Source organism: Neophocaena asiaeorientalis, unplaced genomic scaffold, assembly GCF_003031525.2.
Source record: "Neophocaena asiaeorientalis asiaeorientalis breed wild unplaced genomic scaffold, Neophocaena_asiaeorientalis_V1.1 scaffold119, whole genome shotgun sequence".
Classification (NCBI taxonomy): Eukaryota; Metazoa; Chordata; class Mammalia; order Artiodactyla; family Phocoenidae; genus Neophocaena; species Neophocaena asiaeorientalis.
Window position 1 is genome coordinate 3407309 of NW_020175821.1, and position 15541 is coordinate 3422849.

The 15541-nt window shown below is 53.0% G+C and overlaps 1 protein-coding gene and 1 non-coding gene across 2 annotated transcripts; both read right to left on the reverse strand.

Annotated features, from left to right (window-relative positions):
* Window positions 1-1598: 1598 nt before the first annotated feature.
* On the reverse strand, window positions 1599-14860 carry IVD (isovaleryl-CoA dehydrogenase). Its single transcript, XM_024732555.1, has 12 exons — window positions 14708-14860; window positions 12904-12993; window positions 12618-12669; window positions 10888-11057; window positions 9853-9946; window positions 9512-9648; window positions 7696-7792; window positions 6282-6375; window positions 5709-5790; window positions 4549-4653; window positions 4365-4437; window positions 1599-3365 (listed from the first exon to the last, which is right to left on the reverse strand). The coding sequence occupies exons 1-12, from the start codon at window positions 14858-14860 to the stop codon at window positions 3232-3234; spliced, it is 1281 nt and encodes a 426-aa protein (XP_024588323.1). The 3' UTR covers window positions 1599-3231.
* TRNAE-CUC (transfer RNA glutamic acid (anticodon CUC)) lies at window positions 13338-13410 on the reverse strand. Its single transcript has one exon. It is a non-coding gene; the product is annotated as a tRNA-Glu (tRNA).
* Window positions 14861-15541: the final 681 nt, after the last annotated feature.

Genomic DNA, 15541 nt, shown 5'->3' on the forward strand with positions numbered 1-15541 from the left:
ATCCAAGAACTATTTTGACAGGCTAGCTGTGTCTGAGAGTTGGTGGGTGGGTGGGTGTAGGAGAGGCCAGCTTCACAAACAGCTCCCTGCCGAGTGACCAGGTGTATCCCACAGGGCGCTGGAACTAGTGTGGCTCTGGGTTCTGGGTATGAGGAGTGTGGGCAAAGGCAGCAACAGCCAGGAATGTGGATGGGGCTCTGAACTCTCTGATTCCAGGACCCCCAGATGCTGGCCTGTGGAAATGAGGCATGTAGTGGGCTTCTTATAAATTAAATGTGTGCACTTGAAAGATCCATCTGCAGTTAAATCAATAAGTCAGCATATCACTTAAAGGCATGAAGTGAATTACCAAACGAAATCTCTTAAAGATTCAAAAGGAGTTTCATCCTGGAACTGGGCGTAGGGGAGGGTTTGCAGGGTTTTTTTTTGTTGTTGTTGTTGATTTTAAATAAGCCTTTAAACTATCCTAGTTTAAAACCCATGCACATAAAACAAACACACACCCCCACCAGCAAAAAAAAAACCCTGGCCTTTGTTCTGAATTTCTTTCTACTTTTTAAATTGCTAAAAGTGGCCTTTCTTGTATGAAACGATACAGATGGAGAGTAGCCGGCTTTTCCCCCCGTTAATGTCCTCATTTGGCAGAAGAAAACGTCGCTGAGCCCTGTGCATCCTGAAATACGAGACTGCGAGCCTCCAGTCCAGAGCACCCTGCCTTTGCGGCGGGCGGCCGGCAGGGGTCAGGCGAGCTCCACGCAGGACCCACGGAACCGCGCCCGAGCCCGAGCCGGGGTCCGCCGCGTGTGCGGCGCCTCGCGGGAGGGGGACAGAAGGAGGACCCTGGACCCTGGACCTGTCCTAGGCTGGGGGTCGCGGCTAACGGTCCTGGGTTAGCCGGGCGGGGCGTGGACTGGGCGTCCGCCCCCAAATAAAAAAGAGGCGCCCTTTCTCAGCCCCAACGCCTAACTGACGCCAGGGCTGGCTCCACGTCTGGGCGTGGCCGGTTCCCCTAGCGTTTTTTCAGGTACCGTGGGCAACTCACCGGTCTTCAGGAAGCGGGCCCTGCGCAACCTTGTCTCCTGCACCGGGTTGTCGGGATAAAGGAGCTACTATGTCAGTATGAGACTTGAGAGGTCTATATAGGTGAGCGATTGTCATTACCAGGTTATATGGGTTTAGAATTAGGACTCAGGCCTCTGGAGGTGTGTCCTCTAGGCCCCAGATCAGCTGTTCTAAAAGGTTGCCTGTGCTTTATAATTACCCCTGGGGATGTGATTAGGTCTGGGTCCCATCCAGGAATCTGGGTTTTTTACAGGTTGCTAAATTCTGATAAAGGGTGTGCCCAGACCACACTTGGAAAACCATTCGCTTAGCTTCTGTTGCCATCCGACAGGGCAAACAGTAGGAGAACAAAGAATGGCATGGTAGTCAACAGGGGAGCTGGGCTGATAGTGACCTGCCTGAAACTGGAGTGGAATGAGGCAGCCCCAGGAAGGAGTGGTGCTGGGAGCTGGTACTGCAGAGTTGCACAATGCACATAACAACCCCAAATACCAAGAACCAGTGCCCCCTGCTCTCCCATCATTCATGACTCAGGCTACACTTTTTTGGCTTTATTTGATAACATTTCTATTTCACATATAGCATTGGGAAAATAATCATCCTCCCCAAGTTGGTGGCAGAGCTCCGTTACCCACACTGACTGGATGAAGCATCCCATTCTGAACGTCTTCGGGCTGTTCGTTCCAGCTACACTTTATAACCAGAAAGACCACCATTTTAGCCACATTCATCTCCAACATAGTAGGGAGCAGGGTGGGGAAGTGAAGGGACAGGGCCACAAGCCCCTCAGGATAGGACTGGGCTGGGGCTGGTAAGGAGCTAGCTCCACCTGTCACAAGCATCAGGCTGGGAACAGCTCTTGGCTTTAGGCCAGGACCAAAAGTCAGAACAGGTGCTGCTGGGCTGAGGGCCAAGAAAACCAGTTCTCTTTTAGGGAATTAGATGGGGTGGGACAACCCAAAACTGTCCCACTCTCACTGTGCTCCATCCAGGTGGCCATGTAGTAGGGCCCCAGCCTGGCATTCCCAGAACCCCTATTTCTGCTGATCTGGATTCTAGCTCCAGTTCTGACCTTGGGAAAATCAAATTGTCTTGATCTTAAACACGGGGATGGTTTCCAGAAACTTACGAGCTTCCTTCTAGCTCCAAGACTCTTACCGCTCCCTCCTTTCTTTAAAAAATCACTGGGAGATCTGGAAAAGGGAGGTTGAGAACTCCTCTATCCTAAGGGCTGATTCCACCCCTGTGTCCCCTATCACCAATGAGCAGGCTGAAGGGCCAGAAGCAGGACCCGGACCAGCCACTCTCCAAGGACATAGGGCTGGAGCCAGACAGAAGGCAGCAGCAAGTAGACTGCTTCTCCCCCAAAACACCAGTTTAGAAGCAGATGGGTTTGCTTCACGAAATGTTTAATACAAAATGGCAGCAGCCACTGTGCAGTTGTAACAAAATTAGCCATAGGGTGTCCAGAGAAATGTATGCAGGCAGCCTTGGCTGGACTTAAGCCAGCCAACCCAGGCCTGCTGCCCAGTCAGCTGTGGGCTGTCACATGGCCAGGACTGGACGGTGGCGGTGGCAGCGTTGTGCTGGAGGCATTGAGCCCCGTCCTTCACGAGCACGCTGACCTCTGCCCCACCGTGGACTCTGGGTGGCACAGGTGTTCTGAGATGCCTATCCCAGACCTCTACCCCAGTGGTAGGATTTCAGCTTAAAGAATGAGGGATGGAGGGGTTGCTGCAGAGGGGGTGCCCACTCACAAGCTGCTGAGAGCTGATGCCTCTAGAAATTGGCAGAAACAGAGGCTAGGTTTGGGGGGTATTTTTCCCCAGAAAGAAAAGACGCTACCAAGTTCAAATGAAGGAGAGGGGCAACGCTTCTTGTGTACTTGAGCAGAGAGTTCCCTGGCAGAGGCTCACCAGGAAAAAAGGTGCCCACCCTGGGAGCGGGGGTGGGGCATCAGGCTTGAAGTTAGAGAGCAAGGGCGCAGAGTCACCAAAGCCCTCCCACTGAGCCCCAGAAAAGCCAGCATGCTTCCTGAGGAGTCCATGTTAAGCCGCTGCACAGCTTCCCTGGGCCGGTGGGCAGGGCCTGCCTGGAGAAGAGCTGCGGCGTCTCTCCTTCCAGAGAAAGGCCTCTAGGTGCTGGGAAAGGGGATGAAGGGTCTTGGAGTTAGTGGAATTCTGCGTTGAAGGCTCTGCCGATGATTAGCCGTCTCACCTCACTGGTCCCAGCCCCGATCTCATACAGCTTGGCATCTCTCAGAAAGCGGCCCATGGGGAAGTCATTGATGTAGCCATTGCCACCTGCAGCCATGGTTTGGGCACAGAAGAAAGGACAACAGGAAAAGTGATGGGCAGTGGGCAAAGCAAGGAAAGCAAACAGAAGATCAAATACATAGAAATGGGCTAGGAGGAGAGACTGATTGAAGAGAAGCAGCAAAAGGTGATGAGAGGTTTCCCTGGTGGCGCAGTGGTTAAGAATCCGCCTGCCAATGCAGGGGACACGGGTTCGAGCCCTGGTCTGGGAAGATCCACATGCCACAGAGCAGCTAAGCCCGTGCACCACAACTACTGAGCCTGCACTCTAGAGCCTGCAAGCCACAACTACTGAGCCCATGTGCTGCAACTAGTGAAGCCCATGCGCCTAGAGCCCATGCTCTGCAACAAGAGAAGCCATCGCAATGAGAAGCCTGCGCACTGCAACGAAGAGTAGCCCCCGCTCACCGCAACTAGAGAAAGCCCGCGCACAGCAACGAAGACCCAACACAGCCAAAAATAAAAAATAAAAAATAAAAAAAGGTGGTGAGAGGGATGGGGTGGGGATTACCTAATTGTGGGGAGGGTGGACAGGAGGCCGGAAGTCCACTCAGAGTGCTGAGGATGCCAGGCAAAGGTAGGGGAGAACCACTGGCAAACATGGAGAAGGGGGACAAGAAACTACTGCATAGCACTTACTGGAGGCCAGGCCCAGAGAGGTGAAGTAATTTGCACAAGTCACAAAGCTGGTCAGTGGTAGAGCCAGGATTTGAACCTAGGCCGTCTGGCTCAAGCCTGTGCTCTTAACCACTATGCGGCATTGAAGTGAGGCTGTTCCACCTCTGAGGCGTCTCCTCTTCCCCACTCCCCAGTGCCCATAGGACCAGGCTGGGAGGGTAAGAGGGGGGCACTACTGGAGACAGTAGCAACCTGTGGCCTCTGGCAGTTTTCTTCTTTGCTTTTCCATGTCCTCCCAGTAACTGGGGCAGGAGGAGCCTAAAGGTGCAGCTCAGCTGAAGCACAGGGTGAGGAGTGGGGGCCGCTCACCCAAACACTGGATGCCGTCCAGGGCTACCTGTGTGGCGCATTCAGCTGAGTAAAGAATCACCCCAGCGCAGTCCTGTGGGAGGAGGTTCCGTGTCAGCAGGGCCCCCGCCAGGGCCCCACGGAGGGGAGGGGGCCCAGCAACCACCCCTGCCCCGGCACGCTCTCCTCTGGGCCCAGCCCTTACCTTGGCAGTGCAGTAGCCCTCATCACAGGCCTTGGCGACATTGTAGACGTACTGCCGACAGGCCATGAGGCGGGTGTACATGTCTGCCATCTTCCCCTGCATCAACTGCACACAAAGGGAGCCCCCAGGTCAGTGTGGTGGAGACACGCTCCTCTCAGAATCATTCCCTAGTTACCGAAAGTGGGTCAGCAGTAGCAACCTGACAGCCGGGAATGGGGACCCGGGGCACAGAGAGGAGGTGGTGGGACTTGCTTAGGATGACAGACATGGTAGCAGGTCTGGAGTTAAGGCCAGAGAGCTGCTGCTGCATTGTGGACCTGGCCCTCCACTCACACGACCCTCATTACCGACCGTCCCGCAGCCCAGAAAGTGTGACTCAAAATGCTACGCCCTCCCCACAATCTGCTCCCTTCACCCTCCAACCCTACAATGCCTCATTCATTCATCTCAGACAGGAAGGGAGGTGACATGAGATGAACTGCCTGACAGCTTTCAAAGCCAGGTAGCATGCTGAGGAAGCCTGCGCCCCAAGCATTCACTCATTTTTTTGTTTTTTTGGCCATGCCACGAGGCTTGAGGCTTGCGGGATCTTAGTTCCCCAACCAGGGATCGAGCCTGGGCCCCCTGCAGTGGAAGCACAGAGTCCCAACCACTGGACCGCCAGGGCATTCCCTCAAACTCTTTTTTTTTTTTTAATTTATTTATTATTTATTTTTGGCTGTGTTGGGTCTTCGTTGCTGCACATGGGCTTTCTCTAGTTGGGGCGAGCGGGTGCTACTCTACATTGCGGTGTGCGGGCTCCTCATTGCTGTGGCTTCTCTCGTTGCAGAGCACGGGCTCTAGGCACTGGGGTTTCAGTAGTTGTGGCACGCGGGCTTCAGCAGCTGTGGCTCATTGGCCCTAGAGCACAGGCTCAGCAGTTGTGGCGCACGGGCTTAGTTGCTCCGCGGCATGTGGGATCTTCCCAGACCAGGGCTCGAACCCATGTCCCCTGCACTGGCAGGCAGATTCCCAACCACTGTGCCACCAGGGAAGTCCCTCAAACTCATTTTTTTGACGAAGGATAGTAAATGCCCACAGCAAGTGCCCTATTTGTTCATTTATTAAAGAAAACCTGAACCCAACGAAAGAGTACATCTTAACAAAACCATTCCACTCACCTGGAAGTGGCCGATCTTCTGGCCAAAGGCTTCCCTCACGTGTAGGTAGGGAATAGCGTGGTCGAGGATGGCCTGCATGATCCTGCGGGAAGGAGAGAACACTGGCGAGGGGCCTCGCTGTTACCCCATTGCTGGTTGGGGGGCAAATGCTAGTGTGGAAAGGCCTGGGGGGCAGCCCAGCAAGACAAGGAGCTGGCGTCCCAGGGAGGAGAAAAGGAGCGTGAGGACCCTTGTCAGCCCTGCTCAGTCACCACACTGACTGCCCAGCAGTGAGTGCCCATTCCCCTGAGACCAGGCGGAGTGGCGGGACCCTTCGTAGATGGTTAGAGCTCAGGCGTCTTGCTTCACATCTGAGTAACTAAGCAGGGTGGCTCCTCAGGCCTTGTGTCTGTCACCCAATGATACTTGCCTTCAGTGCAAAGAAAGTAAACGTGAGAGGAAAGGTAATTTTTTGTCTCCAGGAGATAAGGTACAGGCTCCCATCGGCCCCAGGGGAGGGCTGCGGCACCACCTGCTGAGGAGGCTACAAGAACCCAGCTCCCCCCCACCCCCCGCCCCAAGCCTCACACTCACCCGAGGGGCCCACCGGCCAGCACCAGCCGCTCCAGGTCCAGCCCACTCATCAGCACGTAGACGCCCTTACTTCGATGGCCCAGGATGTTGGCAGCTGCAGGGAAAAGTGCTGGTCAGGGGCAAGGGAGCTGTCCACAGCCTCCTCGCTTTTAGAAAAGTTGCTGGGTTTAGTAACATGGCTCTCTCACAAGGCATTAAAATATGTTACCTGACCTTCAACTAGGGCTCCAGGTGAGGAAAAGGATGGAGTTTACCATTTCCAGTCAGAAGTGGAGTTTGCTAGTGGGGACATGCTCCCCTCACCCTGCCCCCAACACACACACCATCCCCAAGACCAGACACACAGGCCCAATCCTTAGATCCTCCCCTTCTCTTCTTGAGCTGCCTTGGATGGGAAAGAAGAAAAGCTAGTTTGGTCTAGATGTCATCCAACCTCTCCCAATTTTTCTTTTTAACACACTTGTGCCCATAAAGGAACCAGAGAATTACTCTTTCCCCCAGGTTGAGTCTGCTCTGGTTAATACTACCCTCCACCCTCCCCTGGGTGGTCCATGGAAGAGCCTGTCCAGGAGATGGGCCATTTGGTGCCGGTGACAGAAACTGCTGAACACCTCCCCACCCAGGAAGCAAGGACACTGGATGGCCTGGGGAGGTGTGGGCAGGAAGCTGAGTGCAAAGAGTTGACACCACTGACCTGTCTTTAATGCTAGTGGAGTTTTTTTCCTTGCCGACAAAGAAGGCTCTGCACTGATCGTCCCTCCCTAGGTGCTCCTTGTGACTAAAGCACACTTTTCTCAGGTGGCGGATCGTGGGGCAGGGGGATGGTTTATGGCTGAGACACAGAACCATCCTAACTGGTGATCAAATCTGTGCCCTCCGTCTCATCAGTGCATGGCAGGCGCGCTGGTTCTCTCATGATGTGCCATACGCTCACTTACACTTCAGGGGAGAAATACCTATAAACTGAACTGCCTTCCCTTCACCGAGTCCAGCTTCCATCAGTTTATTTAGATGTTTTTTTTAGCATTGTTAATGAATACCTCACACAGGCTGTACAGGCAAATGTACATACAAGGACGTCTGAAGGACGTGAGTGGGTAAGGGCAGATCTTACCTTTCTACTCCAGATACTGGAATACCAGCCCCAGGCACGGTGTGTGGTCCACATAGGGAACACCACCCTTCCCTGAAGCCACAGTAGGGCATACAGCTGCAGGAGCTCTGGCCGGGAAGGACAGCTGTCCAGATTGAGACCAACACCTATGGGCCAGTGGGCAAGGGCACAGTGGCAGGCCCACTCTCCGGCCACATACCATTGGTGAGCTAACAATGGTGAGGCTCTCCAAGCCAGAGATGGGCTTTCTCAGCGTGTGATGGGGTCAGGACAGGGGCTCCCTCATTCTCAGAGACTCACCAGGAACCTCGCAGTCCTCAAAGATTAGCTCACAGGTGTTAGAGCCCCTCATCCCCAGCTTGTCCAGCTTCTTGGAGGTGCTGAAGCCTGGCATACCCTTTATGGGAATAAAAGGTGGCCCTGATTACAGAGCAGTCCCCAAGGGGGCCAAGAAAAGGGAAACCCCTGGGAAGTAACCATCTTTCCATCAAGTCCCTGTATCTGCCTGATACACCAGCGTCTACTTACTCTGTATGCAACCACCCCATTTCTGGAGGCGCTGCCCTAACACTCCACCCCAGCCTCCCCTGCTGCTGGCTGCATTCTCCCCAGTTCTCGGGAGACCGGTTCTTTCCCAGTGAAATGCCAGCTCCCTGGCGCCCTTCTGACCCTTCCTGGCTTTGGTTCCCTTCCTTGGGGGAAATCACTTCTTTTTTTTTTCTTTTAAGATTTTTTTTTAAATTTATTTATTTTTATTGGCTGTGTTGGGTCTTTGTTGCTGTGCACAGGCTTTCTCTAGTTGCGGCGAGGGGGGCCACTCTTCGTTGCGGTGCGTGGGCTTCTCATTGCTGTGGCTTCTCTTGTTGCAGAGCACGGGCTCTAGGCGTGTGGGCCTCAGTAGTTGCAGCACGAGGACTCAGTAGTTGTGGCTCGCGGGCTCTAGAGCGTAGGCTCAGTAGCTGTGGCACATGGGCTTAGTTGCTCTGCGGCATGTGGGATCTTCCCGGACCAGGGCTTAAACCCGTGTCCCCTGCGTCGGCAGGCGGATTCTCAACCACTGTGCCACCAGGGAAGCCCCAGGAAATCACTTCGAAGACACTCTCCCCAGCCCACTCAATTCCTTTGTACCCTTGTTCCTCTGCCACCTGTACCTAATGGAGTCCCACCCAGGGTTCAACTCAACCACCTGAGTGCTCTGACCTGGACTAATCAGATGCAGAACACGTTGGCATATGCCCATCAGAGCACTGCCAGGTGTTGCTTCCCTCTCCTCTAGGAGATGAGAGCAGCGTGACTCAACCTGGAGAGTTCCCATCTCAGTCACGCCCTTTGGGCTACTCACTTTTCTTGTCCTCCAGTCCCATTCCGAAACACTCTCTCCCTCTCCCTATGGAGGGTACTGCAAATCTTTAAAACACTCATTCACGAAACTCTCTACCAACTCCCCTGCCCCCATGGTCCCCCTGCCCTCCCAGGGGCCCTGGCCTCCTACTTCATGACCATTAGGCAGATGGTTCCTCCACCATCACCATCACCATCCCCCACCTGTGCCTCTTCTCCCTCAACTCACCATTGTGCTTTGCTCACTCTCTCTCATGCATCTCACTTTCTCCTTCTCCTATTTTCTTTTCTCTTTACCAAAAAATTTGCTCAGTTCTCTACCATTCCTAAAAGCAAACTGAAACTCCCAACTTTTCATTCTAACTCCTGCTGTCTCCCTTGTGCTTTTACTGACAAGACTTGGAAGGTGCAGTCTCCGGTCTCCACCTGCATCCTCACTCATACCTTGGGCTCCCGCGGCTGCTCTCTCCAAGTCCACCAGTGACATCCTGGTTGTCAAAGCTGGTGGCCTCCCTTCAGTCCTCATCTTCCTGGACCTCCAGACAGCCCAGCTCTGTGGATGGCTCCACCATCCTCAGACTTGACCCCTCCTCCCTGAATTCCACTTTTTGGCCACCCTCCTTTCAGTCTCCATTCCCGCCTCAGCCGCATCCCAGGAGGGAGCCTTGGCAGAGCACACAAACCCTGATGGTCTTTGCAATCACCTGAAGGAGGTCATCTCTGGTGCCACTTTCAGGAGATAAAAGCCTCCCGCCATACACTCCCCTACACTCACCTTCTCCACAATGAAGGCTGTGATGCCCCGAGAAGCTGGCACGGCAGCCAGATCTGTCTTGGCATAGACAATAAGGACATCAGCATCAGGGCCATTGGTGATCCAGAATTTGCTGCCATTCAGGACATAGTGGTCTCCTAAGGACAGGAAGTTGGCTACTTGCATAAGCTGTATGGGCCTGTCTCAACCAGTCAGTTCTCCAGACCTTCTGTGGACCAAAAAGCTGTCCAGCTGGTAAGTGCTTCCAGAAACCCAGCAGAGGCCATCTCCAGTCACTGCCCCCTCACCTCGAAGGTCTGTCCCTCTGCCCACTCCAGCTCTCAAATCAAGGGGATCCTCACCTTTCTTTTCTGCTTTCAGCTTCATGGAGACAACATCGGAGCCAGCATTTGTCTCACTCATGGCCAGGGCTCCGACGTATTCACCGCTGATCAGCTGCAAGGAAAACCCCAAAGGGCCTTGTTATGACTTCAGAAATACCCTACAGGGGCTCACTGATACCATGTCTTGCCTGGTCACATGACACCCCTTCCAACTTCTTTCAGATCCGGGCATAGGTAAAGTCCTAGAAGAGAAGCTTCATAGCCACAAGCCTGAAGCTTTCTCTTCTATTCCCATTCCCTTTGCAAGGGAAGCTAGTCCTAGGCTTTCATTTCTTAAAATGCTCAGTAAATGTTGTCCAGTGACTGACTCAGGTGTTCTGGCCCTATTTTTAATTTATTTTTTGGCTGTGCCATGTGGCTTGAGAGTCCCTGACCAAGAATGGAACCCACGCCCCCTGCATTGGAAGCACGGAGTCTTAACCACTGGACCACCAGGGAAGTTCCTATTTTTAATTTTTTTGATTGAAGTATTTTATTTTTTTTTTAGTGTCATATTTTAGTTTTTTATTTTCTTAATTTATTTTTGGCTGAGTTGGGCCTTCGTTGCTGCGTGGGATTTCTCTAGTTGCCGAGAACGGGGTCTACTCTTCGTTGCAGTGCGCGGGCTTCTCATTGCGGTGGCTTCTCTTGTTGCGGAGCACGGGCTCTAGGCACACAGGCTTCAGTAGCTGTGGCTTGCGGGCTCTAGAGCGCAGGCTCAGTAGTTGTGGCGCACGGGCTTAGTTGCTCCACGGCACGTGGGAGCTTCCCGGACCAGGGCTCTAACCCATGTCCCCTGCACTGACAGGCGTATTCTTAACCACTGCACCACCAGGGAAGCCCTGACTGAAGTATTTTAAAACAAATCCCTGACCCCTTCCTACCCCTATCAGTTTCTGGGCAGCAGCATGCTACAGAAAGCAAGGCTGACCAGCCCTCCCCAATGGGGGAGAAGCCTCATGGTTGGTGGTTGCACCATGCAATCAGCGTGTTTCTCCATCCCCATTTCCTCACCTTGGGGAGGTACTTCTCCTTCTGGGCCTCGTTTCCATTACGAACAATTTGGTTGAGGCAGAGGTTGGAGTGGGCACCGTAACTGAGACCCACTGCTCCAGAGACTCGGGATATCTCCTCCATCACCAGCACGTGTTCCAGGTAGCCCAGGCCAGAGCCACCATACTGAACTAGGGGTCGGGGTGGGGGGCGCAGGGGAGTGGAAAAGGCAGCCCGGTTAAATGAGGACACTGAGAGGAATCTTACATTTATTTGCAGTAGAGGAACACTCTTATAGCACCTATTCCAAGTTCCCTCTAGCAAGGTCAACAGGCGGATGCTGTGGACCCTGCTCGCAAGCTCACAGAATTGGTTTTGCCTGCTGCTGCCTCTGGTCATCTGAGGCATGGTTCAGAAAACAGTCATTGCAACTCCTGCTTTATCCCAAACATCAAAATCAAAGAGGCTGGGTTACCTGGTGCCAGCCTCCCCTCCCTCCGCCCTGCTGTCTGGGAAAACCCTGGCAAGGCCCTCTGTGTATGTTCACTCTGACCAAGAAGTCAGGCTGGTCCTTGGCTCTAGGGAAGGGTTAGCCCAACCCGCACGACTCCAGGAAGGAAAGCCCATGGGCGGGTAACGTTAGAAACTGCTACCAGGACACCATGTGGAAACCAGAACTCATACCTGGCTTTCTTTTCAAGGTTGTCCCTGGATAGGGTTTTCATCTGATTCCTAACTGCCTCTTTCTTCCATTAACTAGCATCTGATTCAGAAGAATATTCTTTATGGGGGCTCCTAAACCCCCAAGACACAATGGGAGAAAGAGTCTTGTTTGAGAGTTCCCAGCAACCTTCCCCCTACTATTGTACGTTAAGATAGTCTAAATTAATTTTTAAGTGGTTACATCATTACTCATGATGTAACTTTGTACGATCAGCTTAAATCCCAGGAACTGTCTCCAAGTGGTGAGGGGAGGATGTAAGGAGAGAATACTGTGGTCCACCGCTACTCTAATGCCCAGTGAACACAGGCCAAAGCAGGGTGGGCTGTCCAGGCTTTGGCTGGCGAGGCCATAGGCTCACCTCTTTACAAGGCACTGCAAGCTAGGCCTGGCCTTTGCTCTAGAGGCCAACATCTGAAACAAAGCCCACCAGCTCCCTGCCCTCTCCCCCCGGAAACAAGTAGCAAGACCCACTGGGGACTCTGGACAGGCCCAGGGACAGCCTGTTAAAAACATCATCTGGCCACCTCACTGTGGAGGCTCAGAACGGCATCCCTCTCCCCTCTACCTCCGTCTGCTTCCAGATGAGCTCTAGGGCCCAGCTGTGGGCAGAGAACACAGGCATCCCCCACAGGAACACACTGTCCTGAGCGGTACTGCCTCGATGCTACTGGTAGGGCAGAGCCTAGGGATTATGCGAGGCAGTAAGACTGAGGTACTCAGACCACTGCTTGATCTGGAGTTTTCTAAACTCCCCAGATCACCTGGGGGAACTTGTTAAGCATGCACTGGGTGACCCAAGTGAACCACACTGACCTAAATTCTTTGCCTTGTTAACATCACCGCCTAAAGACACAGAAGAGTTTACTCTTCTCTGGGTTGACAGTCACTGGGCACTTTCTCAGCTCCAAGTGGGAAGAGACTCTGGTTTCTCCGAGTATGATCTTTCTTCTCCTTTCCTGCTTCTTTTGGGAATGGTTTTAAAGCGCATGCAAGAAAAGTTCTCTGTAGGGAAAGAAACCATACTCACCAGGGGCTGTGACACCCAAGACTCCCAGGTTCCCCAGCTGCTTCCAAAACTCCTGCCAACAGAATGGAATGAGTATAGTCGGTTGTGAGAAAGCAGACAGTCACAGGGGCCTGGCATATCTGGAACAAGACCCAAGGGCTTCACAGAAAGGGGCTGCATTCTTAGGGGGCTTTCATTTACCAGAAGACTATGAGAACTCTGCCAGGCAGCAGTACAATTCCCAGGCCATCCCCGCCCAGCTCCCAGTCTGGCCCCCGTGCCCCTCAGAGTGGGCCCCACTACTCACTCGCAGGTTCTTGAACTCATTGCTCCGATCAATCTCCTGAGCATGGGGTGCTAGATGCTCCTGAAGGAATTTAGCCATGGTCTGACGAAGCTAGAGGGAGAGACGTGGACAGATGCTGCTGAAACGGTACATAATTGCCCCTGAGGACAGCGTCTCCACTACTGAGGACACCTTCAGGGAAACGGGACACAAGTAACCTCACCAAAGAGCATCAGACTGAAACTTAGAGGCCCCACCAGTTTATGCTTCCTCAGAGATGATCTTCCCCTCTCTTTCTGAAGATTATTTCTTTTTATTTATTTATTTATTTGGCTTTTATTTATTTGGATTATTTATTTATTTATTAGGCTTTTATTTATTTGGATCATTTCTTATTTATTTATTTATTTGGCTACAGCATAGGGGATTTTTTAGTTGTAGCCTGTGGGATCTAGTTCCCTGACCAGGGATCAAACCCGGGTCCCCTGCATTGAGAGTGCAGAGTCTTAACCACTGGACCACCAGGGAAGTCCCTGAAGATTATTTCTTAAATGTCACTCCCCTACACAAATCATTCCATGGTTTTCCACTGTCCTTAAAAGACAAACTCCTGGGCTTCCTTGGTGGCGCAGTGGTTGAGAGTCCACCTGCCGATTCAGGGTACACGGGTTCGTGCCCCGGTCCGGGAAGATCCCACATGCCATGGAGCGGCTACTGTGCGCCATGGGTGCTGAGCCTGCGCATCCGGAGCCTGTGCTCTGCAATGGGAGAGGCCACAACAGTGAGAGGCCCGCGTTCCGCAAGAAAAAAAAAGACAAACTCCTTATATATGTATATGTATAACTGAATCACTTTGCTGTACACCTGAAACTAACACATTGTAAATTAACTATGCTTCTTTCTTTTTTTTAACCATTTAAAAAAAATTAAGACAAACTCCTTACCCAGGACTGGAAGGCCCCGTGTGAGGTGACCCCTGCAGCCTATCCAGCCTTCCCCAGTACCTTTCTCGTTCCCCACTCACTGTGCTCCAGCCACACCCCCTTCAGTTCCTGACACGTGTCAGGCTCCTTTTTGTCCCTGAGCCTTTGGGTAAAAGGGATCATTCAAAAGAGATTAGAAACTCCTTTTGGCAGGAAAGTTTGAGAACTAGGATTGAACACTTTCTGCTTGAGGTGATTCAAAGCTCTGTATGCTGACTGTAAATACAAGTGGACTTTGGGGTAGTGGGCAAGCTCAGGCACTTGCTTAGAGCCACAGGAGAATCACATTCCCCGGGAACTCCAAGCCAGTGTCCAAGTGAACAGTCTCCTTCCTCCAGGAATGGCTCTGGTTCAGCCACATTCGTAACAACATCTTTCAAGTTTTTTTTCAACTTTGTGGTTTGACCCGATAGGTTGAAGAATTATATACACTGTGAATTTCAACTCCACCCCCAAGGTGTGTATTTGAAAGATTCCATGGTGATGATTAACCAGGTTTGAGAACCACAGCCGTAGACAGTATTGAGGTGTAAGAAGACTTCAGACAGATTGAGGGCCCTTTTGCCGCACGCGGGTAGTCCTGCCAATCCTCCACCAAAACACCCCCCGCCCCACCATCCCCGGTCTCCCAGGAGCGTTCCTATCCTCGACTCCTCGTCTAACTCCGGCAACCGGGCCTTGCTGCCGCCACAGAGGGGAGACTGGGGCCCGCGGCCGCCCCCGCGCTGGCGCTCCTACAGCCCCCGGATCACACGCCGCGGCTGGGTGGGCGCTGGGTAGAAGAGCGCCAGGGAGACCACCGAGCACGGAAAATGGGCCGGGAGGGGGGTCAGGCTCCCTACCTGCTTCTGCTCCTCGCTTAGCCCATTGATTGCATCGTCCACGGGCAACAGCGAGTTGGCCCGCTGGGTAATCAGGCCGGCGAGCGGCTGCAGTGGCGGCCGTGGCCTCCAGCTCGCCACGCGTCGACCCAGTAACCAAGCTACAGTCGCCATCTCGGCCTTGTCCTGGGAGCCTGAGCCCCAGCAGCTGTGAGCGAGTCCTACGGCGCTCCACCAATCCCCGGCTTCGCTTCCGCCACCCAATCGGCGAGGGGGTGGGTCTCCAGCAGCCAATCACCCTCCACTGTCCGAGGAAGGCCGCGCTTCCCCCGGCCACTGCACCAGCCAATCAGCGGTGACCGCCTGCGGACCGACGCCCCGCGAGGCTGGTGTGCTTGCTGGGGGAGCTGGGCCTGCAGGGGTCATGTCAAGTTTGGGTCTTTTTAAAGTGGACGAGTAGGAAGAGTGTCTTCTTTTTTGAGTTGAGGATAAGTATTCCCCCTGCGTTGAAAATAGCAGTCCCTAACTGCAAACATCTGTGGGAAAGCAAGTGTTAAAAAAGCAAAAGGAAAAGCCCCGAATGCCCCTTGCTTAGCAATACATTGTTAAAGCAAATCGGGGAAAAGAGCGCTTGCTCTAGGGTACACGTTGGTTATAACTCAGTGAATTTGCTTTATTATGTAACAAGGTTTGTTGAGTTTGATTGAGTTTTATGGGAAAGGGGTTGTTAAGGAGTTGCTTCCAAATTATTTAATGTACCTAAGAACAAGAATCAGGACTTATTTTTAACAGGGGTGGGGTGATGGTGGACCGAACTCAGCTGCTCGGGTTCAGCTGCTTCCTGCTGGAAAGACA

What these genes read in the sequence shown, in the direction of transcription:
- IVD (XM_024732555.1), bottom strand. Translation starts at nt 14,860, where the DNA reads ATGGCGACTGTAGCTTGGTTACTGGGTCGACGCGTGGCGAGCTGGAGG. An exon ending in AGGAGAAGTACCTCCCCAAG is followed by an intron (nt 9,947 to 10,887) that starts GTGAGGAAATGG and finishes TTTTCCTTGCAG; the next exon opens with CTGATCAGCGGTGAATACGT. An exon ending in GGACGGCATCCAGTGTTTGG is followed by an intron (nt 3,366 to 4,364) that starts GTGAGCGGCCCC and finishes CCATGGCTGCAG; the next exon opens with GTGGCAATGGCTACATCAAT.